The sequence below is a fragment of the Halyomorpha halys genome, unplaced genomic scaffold (genome assembly GCF_000696795.3).
Source record: "Halyomorpha halys isolate HHAL.00 unplaced genomic scaffold, Hhal_1.1 Scaffold765.1, whole genome shotgun sequence".
NCBI classification, from domain to species: domain Eukaryota; kingdom Metazoa; phylum Arthropoda; class Insecta; order Hemiptera; family Pentatomidae; genus Halyomorpha; species Halyomorpha halys.
This window is the reverse complement of record NW_027113294.1, coordinates 475,804-496,332: the sequence shown is the minus strand read 5'-3', so window position 1 is coordinate 496,332 and position 20,529 is coordinate 475,804. Positions and strand designations below refer to the sequence as shown.

Below are 20,529 nucleotides of genomic sequence, written 5' to 3'. Positions count from 1 at the left end.
AATTATAATTTTAGAAAAATAAAATATAAAATACTAATGAAACAGTTTAAACAAGTTAATTATGTTTAATACATATATTTATATATATGAAGAAAGTTTGAGATAAAATTTTGTAGGGTAGTGGACTGATTCAATACTTCAGCTATAATCTAATGTTTTCCCTCAGAGATATAATTGAAAATCAGATTAAAAAAAAAATAATAAATTGGTGAATGAAATAAAATAATATAATGGTTAGGAGAATACGAGAATCTTATTCTATGATTAATTCTATGATTAAGTAATGATTAAGATCATTGATATATTGTTAGAAAAATATTGTTATATTAATATATCATTCACCTTCTCAAATCTAAACGCAGTCCACATATATGTGGGTGGAGATCTAGGGGCACGGATTTCACTACCCGCTTATATACTGCTGGAGTACTGTGGGCACGGACATCATTCCACTTGTAAGCGGCTGGAGCAGTCAAAGGGCTAATATTTTATTCTATGAAATGTGTGTAGAAAATAATTTGATATATTTTTTTCTTTGAGTTCAATTAATGAAGGCTTCAGTTAGAAAAACATTTTCATTCTTTAAAAAAATTATTAGTAGAATCAAATATTGCTTTCTTCGTTAAACTGAGTTGTTGATTCAGAAACCTTGGATCCCAGAATGTGCAACCCTCCTTAAGAGATTTAAAAGCCCCCTATCCTTCCCCCCTCCAAAAAAACTAAACTAATTCAAATCCGTTACCATCAAACAATCTAATAGCTATTATTATTAATTTCAAGTATTTAGCATCCTATTAATAAATCTAGTTCAACATTCCACATTTTTGATTGTTTTTCACAACACTACCTTTATTTTTTATCTGTTTTCTCAAGAATCTTTGAAATGTTTTTAATAGATTTCTGGCGTTCGTTCTCAAAACAGAATGATAGGAACCAACGCCAAACTTACTGAAGCTATGGGAACAACAGCTAAAACAATGAAAAATATTAATCAGATTCTTAAGCCTGAACAAGTGGCGGCTACTGCTAATACTTTCAGAGAAGCCTCAATGAAAATGGATATGACTGATGAAATGAGTAAATTATCTTAAATTACATTTTTTTTTTCAACTTATTATCACCTGGAACTCCATTTTTATGCTCTAAGATTTTTTCAATTTTTAAAATTTAAATGTGTTCCACACTGCTTCAAAATTTCATCACGAAAAAAGAATTCTAACATGTTTAAGAATTCGTTTTAGAACTTTAGTTTAAAAAAATATATATAAACGATGGGTTAGGCCGTTCTTCCCCTGTACTCTTCAATTATTAGTTTTTATAATTATTATACAGATTTATGAAAATCTTTTTACATACTTTTTTATCAGAAACTTGTTTCTTTGAATTACTCGGTAGCACTATTTGTTAAAAATGAATTTTGTTTTTGCACCAATCTTTTATTTTAATTTTACTGAATTTTTAATAGTTCCTATCATTTTCTTACTAGTTTCTTTGTATTTGTATTATGAAAATGGTTGTAAGTTTATTGATAAATATAATTTAGTGTATGCATATGTTTGATTCAACATAGTCAATAATGGGGTGTTTTAGACCCAGCTCTAAACTCATCAATGGCAATGTAATTTCGTCAGACCATCTCAGAAACTATCAGTGGACATCTCTTTATTCACTGCTTAGAACACTGATGCTAAGTAATTCCAGTGACTGCATGAGTCAATGGTAGTGGTGGCTATTACCACATTACAACCTCCATGTCTTTCCCTGTTTATAATACCAACAGATATCCAACAGTATTTGGTCTCAAAATGAAATAATTTGTACTGAAGAAACTACAAAATTCAATTATTTCAGCTTTCTAGCTTTGAGAGGTACCTTCCTCTTGAATCAACCATATTTTCTCTAATCTCAACATAAATCACTATCTATTGTTGTTCAATTCGATTGATAAATGGATTTGGTGTTGAGTTGAGAAACACTGACCTGTTGAACCAATGTCATTTAGATATAGCATTCATCTATCTATAAATCAAGTATTGCTTTTGAAAACATGATCTCTCATTTTTCTTTTCTTTTTTTTTTTTTTTTAATAAATTTTTGCACTGTTTATATATAATCAGAATATAAATACCTTATTTGATAATAATAATTTTGAGATTTACATTTAAAATTACTGAATAATAATAATTCATTCTTTATTTTAAACTATATTGTGTATTTAGAATAACAAAATAGATTAAATGATTTAAAAGTTGTAGGTTTTTTATCATAAAGATGGTGGTCATCAAGAACTTGGTTAATCTTCTCACTTTACGCTACAGTAAATTATGAATGTATAATTAGTCATTTTATGTTCATTATTATTATTTCAAAAGCAATTATATTTATTTGTACATGTTTCAGTTAACGATTCATTAGATGATATTCTCAATGACTCAGATGATGAAAAAGAATCTGATGCAATTGTAAATCAAGTCCTTGATGAAATTGGAATCGAAATATCTGGAAAGGTTGGTTTTGATATTTTTCTTATATATATTTTTTCTTAATGTACTATTTTTATTTAAGTAACATAAATAAAATACATCTTTGTTTAATAGATGGCAGCAGCGCCTCGTGCTGATCATAGGGTCGGGCCTAGTAAATCCAGTCTTCCTTCTGATGAAGAAATAGAATCGCAATTAGCAAAATTAAAATCCTAAAGCTGGAATATTTCTAAGCTCAAAAATTTAAAAAATAAGGTGTAATGTGGACTTATTCTATATAATTTTTTTTTTATCAATTTCAATTACTTTTTGAATTAAAATCTTAATTTGCCGCATACAGCTTAATTTAAAGTTTTAAAAATCAGTAAGTACTTCCACTTGATTAAGTGCAATTTATTTGCATTAAATTAAGATACTATTTCCTAAGAAAAAAAAACTTCATCGAGCTAATTATTATTTTAAGTGCCTTGTATTATATATATTAAGAAATGTATTATTCCTAGAATATAATATATAATATCAAAATTATATTTCTTTTTAATTCCTGTCTCATAATAATTTTTTATACAAAGAAGAATTTTTGTGTTTATTATTTCTACGCCTAAGTCAAAATCCTCTTTTTTATTTGTAAGTAAAAGTGCCGTGGAACCTTTTATGATATTCTACTTGAAGGTTTCTTCAAAACCATTTTAATAAAGATAGGTATACTTAGATATATTAAAAATTGTATTAGTAGTCTATCCCGATATTAGGGATATTCATCATCTTTAGTCTAATATGTTGAAGGGATGGTCTGTTAATAGGTCTGCTGAATAGAGAATGACGTCACGCAACAGACCAGCTGAGCTCCAAATCGTTTAGTATGTTCTCATTTTGATTTGTCAGTTGCTCACAGTTCGTTTTTGGTTTGTGTTGTTTTTGTTTTGGATTTTTTAAAACTCTAACAGTAGTAATGGAGAAAAAACTAGGATAGGAAACAAGGAACAAGTGGGGTGGAGGAAAGATGATATGATGAAGCTGTTGATTTTATTATCTCGTTAAGATTATAAGGTTACAAAACAAGTTGCCTATAAAATCCTATCTACTCTGCATTTAACATATAACATAGACTTTAAATTGAACTGCTCACAATCCTATATTTATAACGTTAAGCATGTTAAAACTTTTTACATTTAACACAACATTAATACACCATATTCAATTGCTTTATCGTAACCCATTTGTTATGGAAGGAGTCGGTCGGGATTTTCCCTTTAATAGAACAAGGAAATTATTTTTACTGCACTGCTTTGAGTTAAATTAATTCTTGTTCATTTAAAAAGAGCAACTTCTATACTGCCTTACTATATTGATTTTTATAGGTCAGGTGAAAATCTACTATGACTATGTTTACATATTTACATGATTATAATGACATAAATCATGACTATTGTCCATGAAAGCATGAAACCATATACTTTCTCCTTTTGTTCATTTTCAAATTGTTTTATAGTTCATATTTATACATTTTTTGTTTCTGCTAACGATGAGTGTTAGTTAATTATTTCAAATAAATACAATTATAGGTACTTTAGAAGAAACTTACTGAAAATTTGGAAAAGACCTAGCTGATATTAAATAATACTTAAATGCACATTGGTATGATTAGTTTAATCAAAATTGTTAGAGCCATTTTGGAGAAACTGGTAAAATATAAAATTGATGATACATAGTGGCACTTCTGGCTTGGTGATTTTGGTAAAAAAAACTGCCTTTTTTCTTTCTCCTTTTGGGCTGTCATGCGATGAGATTCTATTTCTTTCTTCCAACTCTTTAAACTTGAAGTGTCTCTTCCTGTATTTGAAACTGTAAACTGTCAAGGAAGAAAGGTAAAAGCTCAAAAAGTTTTTAGTTTGCAAATTTATTTATTTTTGTTTTATTATATGTATAATGAACACTAAAATTTATGTAATTTTTCAGAAATACAGAAAAAAATAAATAAATAACAAGATATTAGCAGCATCAAATAGATTTATATAAAAAAGAGAAAGATTCAAGAAGAGACTGTATTTCTCCTGTACAATGTTTAATTAACTAGTCTAAAGATAGGTTTTCCAAGTGCAGTCAAGAGATGACTTAAGAATGTAGGATACCATAAATTTTACTGTTCCCTTTTTCGAAGTTAACTGTAAGCATTATTAAAATGCATAGACATATTCAAATCCATAATTAATTTCATAATGTTTCAAAAATTTAATATTAACATTATTGAAATAATTTATTTCTTAACACTTTTTATTTTTTAAATAACAAATATTAAAATAGACATTATTAACAAAAATAGATAACAGAATCATTCTTATTATCCATCCTATGTTTACACAATAAACAAATACATAGTTGTTTTCGATAATGAAACTTCTTTGATAAAATATATAAATTTAATTCTCTCCTTTACTCTCTTTAATTTAAATAATTACTATCTTGTATAGATGGGCTTCGGAAAGTTTATTTTATGATAATATTAGTCTTAGTTATAATAAAAATTAATAAGTTTCATTCCTGACACCATTATTTGGTGTAAACTAGTGTTGTTGAATTCAACTGTAATATTAAACCTTATGGTTTCAATATGAAGTAAAAAAATTATTTTAGTTATTACTTTAGAAGATCGTCGATTGATCGTTAGCAATTAATAAAAAGATGATCCAGATGCAGCCAAAATGCGACACAAATGGTATAAAAAGTATTGAGAGCCAATAATAAGTTTTCCCCACTTTGCTTCATCAGGGCTAAAAAAAGATACAAAAAACTAAAAATATGTTTACAGTGTATTTTTTTTCAATTAATTATTTATGTATCTTATCATTTAATATATACTTATATTTTGTATTATTATCATACTTTACTATAATTTTTTTCGTTTATTTCACTTTTATATATAATTGTCTTTTAACTGTAAAATCTCCCCATTTCTGTGTCTGCCTCTATGACCTCTTACAGCCACTCTGTGGCTTTCTTCCTTCATGAATGGTGGTTGCCTTCATTTGTTTTTTTTTTCTTGATCTTTATTTATTCTTATCTTATTTCCTTAATTTTCCCTCTTTTAGTGTTTACTATATTTCTTTTGTATCTACTATTCTATTTGTTATTACTTCTACTGTTCATTTTATGTCTAATACTTTACTGTCATTTTCATCTATACTTATCGCTTTATATCTTATTTTTATTTAGTTTAATTTTTTAGATCATTTTTAGCCCCACCTTAGTTTACTTTTTATTTTATGTCACTTTATTCCCTTACATTATTAACATATTTTTAGTAGTTTCTATCTTTTTTTTTTTTAGCTCTAATGAAGTGAGGCGAGATGTTGTATCTTAATAAATAGTTTTATAATATTTGAGTAGTTTTTTTAACTGCACCCTGACCATCTTACTTTTATTAATTATTACTTTAATGGCTATATAAGATATTTTTTATCAGTACTGAAGACAAAACAAAAGTACATTTAATTAAAAATAAACCAAGTGTTTTTGGTGTATATCATGCTCTTACATCAATATAAGTTTGTTATTTTTCAATTGTAACAAACATATTGATGATACAAATAAATTATTATTTAGTCATCATATTTGAAAATTGTCAAATTTACAATTGATATTGGAACCTCAATTATCTGTGATAATGCATAGGGAGAGGACATTGAATTCAAGAAATCATAGATAATGATATTCATTTTACGATGAGGCAAAGTAAAGTAGGAGGTAAGGGTAATTTAAGTTTTTTTAAAATGTGTATAATATTTACAATATTACATACATGTGTAAGTCCATAAAAAATAAACATACACATTTTTATGGAGTAAAACATTATTTTTTTTTTATCCTCGTTCGGTATACAGTAACAATTTTTTTATAATCAACACCCTTATGCTAAAATCTTATTTTGTTTTCACTCCACCACCCATACCTATCCATTAAAAAAAAAATAAAATTGTACCAAGAAATAAAATTTCTTATACTTGCCATTCTAAATGCCTTCGAATAATATTCATGTCAAATTTGAAGAAAGTCAAAGAACCTGTTTGTAAATGGCAGACAAACAGATTTCGAATGTTACATATTTGTCTAATTTATTATCCCTTATGTTTCCATCTATAATGGGATCAATAATCTACCAATGGAGATCTGCTATGTCTTTTGGCATTTCTCTGAAGAAATTACGTAGGTAAGTCTTTCTTAAGATAAAACATAATTTTTTTTAAAAAATGGAGTCTTGACAATTAGATTCTCCATTAGTTGCATTCTGATAATGGAGGTTCCACTATACTTAGCAAAAATGATGAAATAATTTTATTTTTTTAGTGAGATCATATTAAGAGAAAATCCTGACAAGTTTTAAAATATGTAATCTGATATTCTTGGATAAAAACTAGTCATAGTCGGGAAAATTCATGGCCTGCCTAAGAAATAAGTGTACTAATAAGTAAGTATCTATCATGGTCGCTTAGGTCACTGTTGAAACGGCTGACATTAATGGGTTTATATTTCCACTATTTTTTTTTTTTCTTTTATACTTACAAACATCACATTATGGATAAGAGGGCGGTGATAAAACTGGTTCGGGTCGATTAGTTAGTCGATTGTAAAGTATTAAATTTTGCATTTCATGCTTATCTTCTTCATCTTGATATGAGTTGTAGTCTTGACTTTGATAACTCTTCGCATCTAAATTTTCATACTGAAATTAAAAAAAATAATAAGTGTAAATATGATATTAACAACACTATGTAACATTTCTAAACTTTTGGAACAATGTTTTATTACTGTACTAGCAGACCCGGCAATTCTTCACAATTACTAGATTTAGGGATGTTGATATTTATTTTTGATTATTTATTTAATACCAGTCAGCCTGGTGGGCCTTACATGGTTAATGTAAGAGGTACATTTTTTTTTTTAACAATTGGGGAGGTATAGTCTCATACAAAAGACATCCCTAACTATATACAATGTTATAAATTTAAAAAAATAGATTAAAATATTAATTTTTAATATAAGAAAAAATTAAAGTTAATAATAAAAACAATGACATTTATGGATTTAACGAAATAAATAATTGACTCCTAATAGAGATGTATATAGATTAATTTAATACAATTAAAAGTTTGATATAAATTAATATATTTAGTTATTTACACATTTTAATGACTTAATTATTGCTTATTATATCTATTCAGTTTATAGAGGTAAATAATATATAATAAAAATATATGGTAAACAAAAAAATAGGAATAACAAAAAATCTACACCAAAGTCGGAGTGGTTTAGTGCTCTATAAAGTGAACCAAAGGGAACAAACCCATATAATTAAACAAATTAGAACCACAATTATATAATAAAACATTGAAAAGTTTTTCTTAATTTGAAAACGATATTTCGCCCTTATAACAGCATTAAATCTAAATGGTGGTATTATAAACATTAAGTTTTCTAACAGTTATATTAATCAAGAAATTGGATAAAATGCAGAGGAGTTATGAATGGTTATATGAACAATGGTCACATGTGGAACAAAAAATCAAGGTGAAAATTTTCTAATTTTTAATTTCTTTGAAAAATGGTATTTAAGGGTTTCAGGCGACGCTAAAAACGAATACGATTTAATTTTTCCTAAAAAAAAAATTGTAATGTATGTAAAATGTATGTTATGTAAATCTGTATGATTGATTATTACTGTAAATATTTTACCATAGGGTTCGGTAAGAGCTTGAAATCGATCCTTTTGGCTTCTTGGAAAGGTCTGTTTTCTACGCTCACAACTTTTGTTTCTGGAATAAATCCACTTTGGAAGGCTGTTACTTCATATTGCCCTGGTGTTAGCAGACGGAAATAATCACCACCGTGTACTAAAAAAAAAACTTATATATTGTATCATTGTATACAAGAATATTTATCCATGATGATATTATCTCTTAGGAACGACAATGAAAAAATTATCCTTGTGTCTTACTGGCTAAATTGTTGTAAAAAAAAAAAAATGGTTTTATTATTTGATTTACAATTAAAATGTTTATGTGTAATCTAAATAATAAGGTCTATATATAAAAAAAGACCGTTTTATCAAATTCAAGATTTCTAAGGACTGTAAAAATTTTAATCCTACTTAATACTTAAAAATCTCTTTAGAGCATTCTCGACTTCTTCAAAAAAAGCCTCAGTTATTTGTTTCAAAGAAGAAACCTGATAGTATCCTACGAAATTGTCGTAATTTTAAGACATTACTGGAAAAAAAATTTCACAGCCTCTGAAGAAATTCGTGAAATTATTAAATATGAAGAGGAAGGTGTCCTTCCAGCACACTGCGTGGCGTTGGTTTGAAGAATTTAGCGATAAAGATATGGCGTTGAAAAGGAAGAAGGGCTCCGGAGGACCATTAATGGAGATTGATGAGGTTCTGCAGGAAGTTGTTGAGTCAAATCCGTCCACAAGTACTCGCGAACTTGCAAGAGAGTGTGGTGTGTCGAAAGATACTGTTAGTCGCCATCTACTCTCCATGGGGAAGATGAAAAAGAGCAGTGGACTGGTCCCTCACGAACTTACTCCTCAGCAATCAGCAATTCCTTCTCTTTGAAACAAAAAAGTCTAAAGAACTTGATGGGTTCGAACTCATGCCTCATCCACTATATAGTCCAGACCTCGCAGAATTGGATTACTGCTTGTTTTGATACATGGCCCATTTCTTTCAAGGGAAAAAAATTAATAATTTTGCGGAAGTTGAAATTGTGGTCAAAGAGTTCTTTGACATCCATACCAAAGAATGGTATCAGCGTGGGATCGAGCAATCGATGGCTAATGACGGTGTACAATACTTAATTGTAAGATAAGAGTGTACAATACTTTGAATATTAATTGTATTTTATATCAAAGAAATAATAATATAAATATTAGGTTGAAAAACGTTCAATTTTTTTTTTTTTTTATACACCCTATTACATTGTAAATATAATTTTGAATAAAACAACACTGTTAATGGCAACACTGCTTCAGACCATTTGACAGCTAGCTGTTCCTTTGTTGTGATTCTGTTCGTTGGTAGCATCCATTAGTGCTACATATATTCTTTGTTCTTTTGTTATAAAACAAAGTAAATACTCTTTGTGGTAAAAAACAACGAAAATTTTAGAAAATTGAAACTATCCTAAATTTAAGTTAATTGTGTTACCTGAAGTTACATCATGCATGATGTCCACCCTCTTGCCATCGGTTATGTTTTTCACATGAATGACGGTGTTAGGAAGAGGCTCTCCAGAAATTCCGTTGGTTATTAGTCCTTTAATACCAATATGTGCCTGAAAAAAAAGAATTGTGAAGAAAAAGAAAAGTATAAATAAAAGTGGGCCCACAGGTATTTTTGAATATGGAACTAGTTTATTTGTTCAATATTTTTCATATAAAATTCAATTTCAAGGGGAAAAAAAAACTTAAAAATCTGTTTAGATCATAAAAAAACATGATTTAAAATACCTAAAAAGTATGAGTTTAAAATATATTAGTTTTATATTGCTTTAGTGCACTTAATCTACCTCCACTGGCTCAGTACCAATGACGTCGTGAGAGGGCTGCCCTGGGATCTTGAAGAGGGTGGGGGATAGAGTGGGCTCGGGGATTATCAAGTCGAGCGAGTACACGTTGTACATAATAGTGTGGATGTGATTAGTGTTTTTTTTTATTTTACTATAATAATTGGTTTGAAATGTTACTTTTAGTTAAACAGTTAGAAAAAACTTCGAATTAGACGACGAATTGAAAACTTAAGCCTGAACAGTTAGAAAAGGAAATAAAACACAATATATTTATATTTATTACACTATGTTGAAAAAATTATACAATCCGAACTACAGAATACATATAAATTGCAGTTATAGAGTTTGACCTAGGAGTAGTACAATTAGACAGCCGCTAGATGAACAGCGGGTGCCCCCCCTCGTATAATTTTTTTATTTTGGTGTGAATGTGATCAATTCCATCACTATTACTTATTGCCCAAGTCTGTGGTAGATTGTAATATTTGTCAATTAATCAATAAATAATATTTTAAAGAAAAATAGAAAAAAGTCTAATGGAAAACAATTCCAATATTATGTGGCTTAAAGATAATAAATTCACCTCCCAAATGAAGTTCAAAAGAGCATCTTTATTTCTGTTCCATTCCTCCGGTAGCGTATCAACACTAGGATATTTGTCACATCCTAATTCTACAGTTATTTCAAAATCATTCGAAGAAAGATAATTAAAATCTTGCATTCCTCCATCGACACTATACCAAGCTGCACCATTTGTAATTCCACCCTGTTTCCCAAAATTATATCCGTCAAATCCGCAACCTTTCCGACTAGGATCTGCCATGTCTACATGATTAGTCGAATATACTTGAGCCAAATGTCTGCAAAACATAAATGGAATAAGTTATACTTCTTATATAAATGAGAGGTAATCCAGTTTCTAATTTTTATAAATTATTGGATGGCTAAAATTAAACAACTAATTAATTTATTAGAAGGAGATAGTCAGGGTTGCGGTCTAGAAGAACAAAAATAGTTTTCTATGATTTATTGATTACCAACGATTCGATCCACAATTTAGCTTTTCATCAGGACTAAAATAAAAAGATGCACAGTAGATAAAGCCAATGTAGGTAGAATCTTTGTTCCTCCACCTCTGTTTTACTCTTTCTTTAGCTTTACCTTCTTTGTATCTTTTTATTTTAGCTCTGATGAAGACCTACATTGTGGATTAAAACATCAGCAATCAATAAATAGTTAAAAACTATTGTAGTACTTCTTGACCGCAGCCCTGACCATTTTTAAATTCCCATATGGTCTATCACCTATTTATAATAAATAATTTATTTTTCAATTCAAATTATTTAATGTTTTGTGTCTTACCTAAATGTGTGGTCATCTGGACTCTGTGTATATTCTGTAATGGCTCCAGAACGACTTTCATCGTAAGGATAGTTAGCCACCAAATCCCCTCCGTGAAAATTTGCCGATAGAACAAAGGGAACTGCCATGATCCACATGATTACTGCCTTGGTTTCAGGCTGTATCTATATAATAAACAAAGCTTTAGAAAACATTTATAATTTGGATGTGAAATATAATAATTCATTGTGTTTATTACGAACCGGCTGTGTGAGTCTGTCGACCATTGACAAAAGGTGATTGTTATGTGCAATATGCGATTCTTCATTGCTGAACATGATCCTGTTAAGATTTGGAAAGTTTCTGTTCAAATCGACGCTATTGTTGTTGGTTCTTCCGACTAGATAATCTTTACCACCCTTCAAATAGAAATAAATTATTCCAAAATTAGGTTTAAGTATTTAATTAAAGATAAATGTTAATAAAATCAATGGAATAGAACAAATTTTTAGTTCAGAAACATTAAGTACATTATAATCAAATTAAAACTATTTATGAGAATATTTTAAGGCCTGTCGCTATAATAATTGATATGACAGTAAATTACCACGACTTCAACTGTCATACAGTATACACCATGGCAGTACCTGCAACAGTTGCTGCATTGACTAAAATTGTGCCTCAATTCACTGTCAAGGAGTTGCTTCATCAACATTACATGTTTCAGACCAATTTGGACACTTGGAATTGAGCTCTGAGGCTCTACCAAACCATCAAATTCCTCCCGCATCCAATCCTTACAATTTAAAATCCTTGATGTTCCTTATTACGTTACAAATAAATTCATCCACAATTTTTATTACTTATAATCACAATAAATTATTGAAAATGAAACGACTTAATTTAAATAGTTAACAAGGTTTAACCAATGGCTCACACAATGAAAATACAATAAAATTGGACACCATCATCCCTAATTAGAGCGTGATTCCAGAAAGAAGTTCATATATCAAATAAGTTCTCTTTTTTCTTACTTTTTGTTTTCTTGGTTCCCAAAAATCTATGCGGCTCGCCCCTGCCTACGCACATGGTATTAACTATCATACCAGACTTAATGTGACAGTATCACAATTGTAACGATATCACTATCTACTGGTCTATAGTGTAACTAATATAGCTGCCAAAACTGTTACGATCTGATCTGGCGATAAAAGTATAAGAAATGCAAAGTCGTATTTTGTTTAGCCAAGCTATCGTAACGAGAGCTACTACAGTCGTCAAGCACATATATATTGAAATGTGTATTTCTTGTGATTCGCTAAAAGTAAACATTTTACACATAACACCTCTCGATGGCGTTTAATTGGCCAAAGATTTGACTTGGCAAAAATTGGAAGACCTTTGCGCGAATTTCCCCTCTCAAGGAATATCTGGTGGGTCAGTACATTCTTATGCTATTATTGAAGTAACTCTGTCTTTTCTGGATGACCTTCCTGTACGATTCGTACCCTTCAGGACTTAATTCCCGTTCGTTGAATGCAGGCTCGAAACCTGTAGAAAGAAATTTAGTTCTAGTGAGGATTCACGGCTTGTACCCGTCAGAAATTGTATGCCCCTCGGTGACGATAGACTCGTACCCTGCAAAGCGAAGTATTCATACTTCAAGGACTTAAGGGTCCCACTCCTGAGACTCACCTCTTAACCAGCTACCTAACCTGTATTAACATGCATTGTTGAGACCTTCAGGTACAGAATACCTTACGTATGTATTGGAATCTGAACCACTTCATCTAATACAACTGCCTCCACACTTTCATGACTACAACTATCATACATTATATACTATGGCAGTGCCTGTAACAATTGTAGCAATGACAAAAACTATGCAACAGTTTACTTCAAGAAGTATTCATGTGATAGTTACCACAATGACTAAAACTATGCAACAGTTCACTATCAAGACGTATACATGTGGCAGTTGCTTTACTTATTAGGAGTACTATCAACTACCATGCCAAACCTAGTGGAACAGTACTCCTATAATAGTAAATTCTGTCATGACTACAACTGTTATATATTCTATACCATGGCAGTGTCTATTGGTTGGTGTAATGGCTGAAAATATCCAATTTAGGTAATCAATTCTACTATTGTAATCATATAGGATGAAGTACTCAATTACTTTTAAAATACTCAAAGTTCAATAATTTTGAATAAATGGAGAAAATAAGAAGTACTCATGATTTGAGAGCTGAGTACTTTTTGTACTAATGAATTAAGTTTTGTCTTAAGTATTCGACCAGTGCAATTGAGTAAAATACTATGTACTCAGAATACTTTTTACCCATCTCTATTAAGAAGCACTTTATAAGAAATTATATCACGAATATGAGAGTGGTATAGTTCAGTGGTAAGCCACTGTGCTTATAATTCCAAGGTTCTGTAGCTTTGAGTCAACCCAGTGTGTTTGGGAGCCCTCTGTGGGGCTGGCAGTCCAGCATGATTCCAACCAAAACACCTTGCACAACCATTGGTCTAGTAAGAGTACTTTCTAACAAAGTATTGCACTCCTGAGTCTTCATGGGTTGTAGTGGTAAAGATTTATTTATAATATCAACATCACTGAATATTTGAGACATCTGGGCCCTGTTTCATAATAATAATGTACAAACTATTACCATTAGTCTTGTTGATTTAACTTAATACAATTACACTGTCTTGTACAATAGTAACTTGTACTTTAGTACTTTTTAACTCCTCTAATATCACTAATAGTAATCCCTAGTATAAAAAAAAAGTATTAGTGTAATCGTTATTTCTCTATACTTGTATTTTGAACCAATCTTAATACTTTCATTATGAAACAAGGCCCTGGTTGTAAATTATGGACTGACAAAATGAAAAATTTTACTATGTTCAAATGCATGTTGATTATTATGTCCCAAATAACATCATTCTCTTTTAAAAAATACCTAAAGATTCTTTCAACAATTTATATAATCAGCCTTAAAAAATCTTGTGATACAATAAACTTTAATTCAGAAAAAAAATTCAGTTACCATGTTTTACTTCAAATGCCTCATTTATCAATAGGATGTTGTTTTTAGTTATTGAATATTCATATTGTAGGAAATAATCCAGGGCGGTCAATAAACTATTTAATGTTAACCCACTTTGCAGGTCTTCGTTATTGCTGATCAACCTAAAACAAGACTGATTGTCAATCTTGGTTTAGGTTGATCGACCCTGAAATGTACAGTAAAATGTTGGTTAACATTCAATTTTCTACTATTATTGACCACCACCCAGACTTTCTTCTAAACATTCTACTTTAAAGGGTCAACTATCTTCTTCCAATATTAAAGATTCAGGTTCTCCTATTTTACTGAAGGTAGAGTAGAGCTTTAGGACACCATGAGGTAGAAAATAAATACTGCCTAAAATGGAACATGGACTCTGAATGAGTTGAGCCACCAAACGGGTACCCATTTAAAACTTCTAAGCCTGCCATTATTGTTAAAGAAACTTACCGTGTCAGTCGCAAGCTGCCATCCATCAGGGTTCATTGAAGGCAATATATGAATTCTAGTGATGGAAACAAGTTTTTTTAAATTTTCATCGCCTTCCTTATATTTTTCACAAATATAATCGGCCAGTTTTAACATTAATTCTCTTCCCAAAACTTCGTTTCCATGCATATTTGCTATGTATTTGAATTCAGGAACCACTGTAATACAAAATCAAAAACTGTTTAAAAGAAACTGAATTGAATTTGTTTTCTTTATATTGATTCTCAAGTTCATCTTAGTTTTAAGTTTGTTATTTTTCAGAGATTAATATTTATTTATTTCAAATTATCCTTTATTATATTTACAAATTATAAGTTTTACTTTGTTTATAGTAGTTTTTTTCTAATATTGTTAGTAGTTTATAGTTTCCTATTTTTAAGATATTTTGATTTTTATTCTTTCAATGTTTACTTTTAAAATATAATGTATCAAAAAATCGACTTTTCAATTTTTAATCTTGCTTATCTTTCATAGAGGGAGATATTAAAGGTTTATTTTGAATGGCTGCATGCTATAATATTTTGATTGCCTAATGTCCATCAATAATATAAATATGAAAATCCTGTTAGTAAGTATATGTACAAAATGAAAATTATTTAAAATTAAAGTTATGTAAAAAGTGAGAAAGAACATGTACATGTCATTAACTAAATATGTAACTAAATTAACAGAATTATTATTAAAATAACAGAATTTTACTTACATATGTAATTAATTAAATATACAACTTCTTTCTCACTTTTTCATTATTTTCATTTAGAACATATATTTACTGACTAAATTTTTGATAAAATTTGAGGATTTTATTCTATAATTATAATTTTATTTTCTCAATAAATAATTAAGATAGGTGCTAAAACAACCTTTAAAAAAAATTAGATTCTTAAGAATGCTTATTATATTGGAGTCAGTATCTAGGTGAAAACACAAAACACTGAAAATAGTTTTAAAAAATTATTTCAAAAATAAAAACAGCAACATACATATCTTATGTTTGCCAGGTCTTGCTGAGAACTCAATGGCGTATAGAGGTACACCCTGTACAGATTTTAATGGTAATGTGTAAACTCTTGTAACTTCAGGACATTTTGTGTGGACCTCGTTTAAGATTTCTGGCAATTCTGAATTGTTGTGATGCTTCCATTCGAATGCCTTTGAGAATATGGGAAGCAAAATGAAGAGAAGTACCAGGCCCATTTCAAAACTAAAATCAAAATTATACTTATAACACATGTAAACTTTCAATAAATACAGTTATTAGCTTAGGAAGGAAGTTGCCCTAGTGGTGTCTCTCACCTGAACACTTGTACAAATTCTAGTATTCACTTAAAGCTCTCTCTTTACGGATAACAGGTGTGTTTATCAATTAATTCCATTATAAAATAATAAAAATAAACTTGAATGTTTTATTGTGATACCAACAATCGCTGTCCACACATCAGTCCAATGACAGCAGCATTAACAAGATCCTTCCTTCTACATTTTAGTCTACCCCTGGTGCATTCACCACTCAGCTTATTTTCTAGGGATATGTTCATTACTAACCTCCAAAACTACACTTCCATTTTATTCACCAGAATGCTATCACCTCAATTATTTTTACCAAGTGAATAAATGAATGACAAAATAATTTTATTCTGTGACGAAAGTCGCTTAAGAATGATTAAATAGTTTAAAAATAAGTTTGTCACCTCTCACTTTTATCAGAAATTCCGGTGAAGTTATGTCTCTCTGTCTTTATTAAATATTTCTTTTTTTTCCGCACTCTCACATATCTATTCTTGATTGTTCCTTCCTTATTTACTTTACTGGACGCTGTATATATTTTTAGCTTATTAATTTTTACTTATCTATATTACTGTGTAGCTTTTATCTATTGTAACATATATTCCGTTTTCTTTCTCACCCTTTGGACCATATACCCATTTTCTTTCTCACCCTTTGCATCATATATATTGTTTTCTTTCATTTCATTAGGTTGTTTTTCATTATTTTTTAGACCTTATCTACATTTTTTATTATGTTTATTCTATTTCTCATAATTTAAATTTCCTTCCACACCTTTCAATATATTTAATTCTATATTTACTTGAACACTATATTTTTTTTTTTTTATTTTATAATTTTTTTTTATAATTCTTACCTCTGCAGTATTATATTATATTTTATATATAAGAAGATGGTCAGGGTTGCGGTCAAAAGAGAACAAGAGGCGAAACGTCGGAAAATAAATAGTTGTGAACTATTTTTGTTTCTCTTTTGACTGCAACCCTGACCATCTTCTTATATATCAATTTTTACGGTCAACTATATATACATATATTATATTTTATCTTCAATTAATATCAACCAACTCCTGTCTACTTAATTTATAGTTATGTATATTTCCATATTTGTTTATTATTATTTTATTTTTACTTTTAGGGTCTCTGAATTAAGGTTATCCCATTTTGTTTTTGAGGCCGGAAATTCAGATTGAAACGTCAACATAAATAAATAGGTTTTGTTATTATCTTAGAATTTATGGATGTAGTTTGTGCATTCTGCCATTTAAGATATAGAGTAGGTAAAGGTAATATGAGAGTATAAAAGTGGCATGTAAATAAAATAGGTATGAAGGTGAAGGTATAAACAATAAAAAAGATATTTTTATAAACTAACTATCATAAAACATAAATCAAAAATTATAAAGCAATTAAATATGAATTTCAAAAATATATATCATATGGATTTTTTTTTTATACCTCCTCTGTACTCTTACATTAACTTTGCTGACTCTGTATCGTTTTCTTTTAACCTTGTTAAAGACCTTTATTGTGGGTTGAAATTTTAGCCTTCAATAGATAGTTAAAACTATTTTTGTTTTTCTCAAACACAAACCCAGCCATGTTCTTCTTTATTTAATTATATTTCCTTATGTCTGGGTGTTAGCTGAAGGTTTGTAATGGGTAAATGCACAATAAAAGTGACTCAAAATGCACTTTTAGGCAAACTAATTTTTAAAACGTTTCGGCCAGAGTTTCTAGCCTTCATCAGGACTAAAAACAAAAAGCAAAATAACATCCAATTAAAGCAAAAAAAAAATAAAGAAGAGAGAATATAAACAGAATGATACAAGTAAATAATTATAAAGAATGAAAATTAATAAAAATAAAGTGATGAAAGAAGTGAAAAATAAATATATGGATTGGGAATTATTAGTTTAAGAGGCCATGTTTTACATCCGTTAAGAACAGTAAGAAGGGTAATAGTGTTATTGCAGGAATATAGTCCAGGGGATTAGTGTAATTGCAGGAATATAGTCCAGGGTAACAGTGTTATTGCAGGAATATATTCCAGGTGGCAGTCAATAAAGGAATAAAAAAAATACTAAAAACTGACTTATTGACCACCACCCGGACTATCTTCCTACAATCTGCTTCATATGGTCAACTATCTCCTTCCAATGGTAATAGTTTTACAAATTCTAGCTTTTAAGTTTTTAATCAAAAGGTACATGACTACTTACTGAATGCTGAACATACTTTGTATAAAGAATTGTGCACCTCTACGCTTAATATGACACCATACTTTGTGTGTTTTATTTTTTGGCTTATTTTATTCTCTTATATTTTTATTATGAACTATATCAATGGGTTATATCTGATCAACTGTTCCAAATAATACTTTGATGAATAGTAATTTAATGAATAAAATTATTTATTGTAAAAAGTATAAAATTTTTTAATTTTATTTTATTTATAAATATGTATAGTTTTTTTTAAAGTTTGTATTTACATGTTTCAAGGTAAGTACTATATTGTAAAAAAAATTACCCTAAAAGTTGATAAATTTTAAAAATTAATTCAAAAGCATGATTACAATCTGATTAAGAATAATTTGTTAAGGTAAAGGTTTCACAGGTTTAAACAATATTTACAACCATTCTCTTGTTTTTTTTTATTACAAAATTATAATTATTTTATATGATTGCGGATAACTATATATACAATCAAGGAGTATTCGGTTACATGTAATAAACATTATTTTTAATTTATGAATCTTCTAATATATTAAATGACTACAGTTGGAAAAATTTAAATAAAAACCTACACAGAATTTTTTTTTTAATAATAGCAAAACTTGATGTAAATTTATAATAAAAATAATTGTTATTTCTCATGATTACAAAGGAGATGAAATAAATATATTTACAATACTATCTTAATAAAACATGTTTTGTTCTTTAATGACTGTATCATTTAAGAGAGGATTCGTTTAGAGAGTTTTTGTTAACACAAGTCGTTGAATTGAGAGAAATTGCAAATCTTGGTTATTTTCGTGTGACCTAGGTAATTTTTTATTATACTCATGGATAAGTTTTGGATTCTTTCCAGATTTCTATAATCGGTTAAACATATTGATCTCAAACTGTTTGAGGCATATTATGGTTGAATAACTGATTTATATAAAATTAATTTATTTTGGGAGCTTAATTTGGACTTTTTTTATTAAACTATAGGAACATTTAAAAAATATTTGTTGTTGCTTTATTTATCTGCCTACTGGTATGTTCTATGAATATAAGAGAGGTCTGCCCAGAGTCCAGAGATGAGTTTTTGTTAATTAAATATAAATAACTGATCCCAAAATAAAAAAATCTCTGTCTCTATTTTTAAGATCATTCTCTGTCAACAGCTTGAAGTACTTAGTTCAATAAAAAAACTTTAAATATTAAGTCAAGTTTATAAAATGTTACTTGGAACTCACCTTTTTTATTTTGATGAATTACAAAGTTTATAATATACTTTTAACTTATCTTTAGTCCATGCTGGTAGCCATATGTCAGATCCTAGTGGTATGAATGAAATGGCAGAGTATTGATCCTGCCCCACTTTGTTCAAAGGCTGCAGTTTGGCATTACCTGTTAACAGAGAATAGTAAAGTCCTTATCATTTTGTGATATTAATATCCAATATCCTATAATTTATTATAATGTTAATAAATTCAATAATAACTTGAACTAAATTAGTCTCATTGACTGGAAGAATAATATGTATTCAGCTTTATTCCCTGATGTTGCAACACTGTTTAACATATAATTGTTTCTGTATTTAAATTATGAGAAATTAAAATATATCTATATTTAAAACTCTTATTAGAACCCCGTTACTTATACAAATAAGTACTAATTATATAATAATAATGTATTAATATAAATTCAAATATATTTACAAATATGACATAAATTTCTTTTTATCCTTTTCTCTTACTATTTTCTCCAACATTTTGTCCCCAATAAAAGTTGATTTATTCAAGTTTTAAAATTGTTTCAATTGTAAATGTTTTTTTTTTACAAGTGTGTGATTATAAATAATAAAATTGTTGTGTAGTTATACTGAATGAAATAAGAGTATAAATATTTATGAACCATTTTATAACAATAGCCTGCAACTGAAAAAAAAAATTAAAACATCGATAAATCAATTTTAAGGTCTCCTTGACAATGGCTTGGAGAAGTATAAAACTAGCGAGAGATAAGGATCAAAAGAAATTGATGTTTTAATTTAATTTGTCTACTCTTAAAATATA

The 20,529-nt window shown here is 28.8% G+C and overlaps 2 protein-coding genes across 4 annotated transcripts in view; one reads left to right on the top strand and one right to left on the bottom strand.

Annotated features, from left to right (window-relative positions):
• Positions 1 to 896: 896 nt before the first annotated feature.
• LOC136795069 (charged multivesicular body protein 2b-like) lies at positions 897 to 2,820 on the top strand (the record flags this gene model as incomplete). Its single annotated transcript, XM_067050864.1, is given in 3 exon segments — positions 897 to 1,077; positions 2,401 to 2,507; positions 2,598 to 2,820. Coding segments are annotated over 3 exon segments (390 nt in total), but the record flags the coding sequence as incomplete, so codon positions are not given.
• A 1,298-nt stretch (positions 2,821 to 4,118) lies between these two features.
• The window catches only part of LOC106686022 (carboxypeptidase E), a 38,103-nt gene continuing 21,692 nt past the window's right edge, over positions 4,119 to 20,529 (bottom strand). For 2 of the 3 annotated variants that reach the window (XM_014429098.3, XM_014429099.3), the window contains exons 2-10: positions 19,708 to 19,861; positions 15,942 to 16,162; positions 14,920 to 15,116; positions 11,653 to 11,808; positions 11,411 to 11,574; positions 10,632 to 10,908; positions 9,688 to 9,814; positions 8,214 to 8,371; positions 4,650 to 7,203 (exon numbers count right to left, since the gene is read on the bottom strand). In XM_014429098.3, coding sequence (XP_014284584.1) covers positions 7,054 to 7,203; positions 8,214 to 8,371; positions 9,688 to 9,814; positions 10,632 to 10,908; positions 11,411 to 11,574; positions 11,653 to 11,808; positions 14,920 to 15,116; positions 15,942 to 16,155 — 1,443 coding nt within the window. In that variant the 5' untranslated portion in view covers positions 16,156 to 16,162; positions 19,708 to 19,861 and the 3' untranslated portion in view covers positions 4,650 to 7,053. Of the gene's footprint in view, positions 4,336 to 4,649; positions 7,204 to 8,213; positions 8,372 to 9,687; positions 9,815 to 10,631; positions 10,909 to 11,410; positions 11,575 to 11,652; positions 11,809 to 14,919; positions 15,117 to 15,941; positions 16,163 to 19,707; positions 19,862 to 20,529 lie in introns of those variants that run through there. The other variant, XM_014429100.3, reaches the window with a different exon arrangement.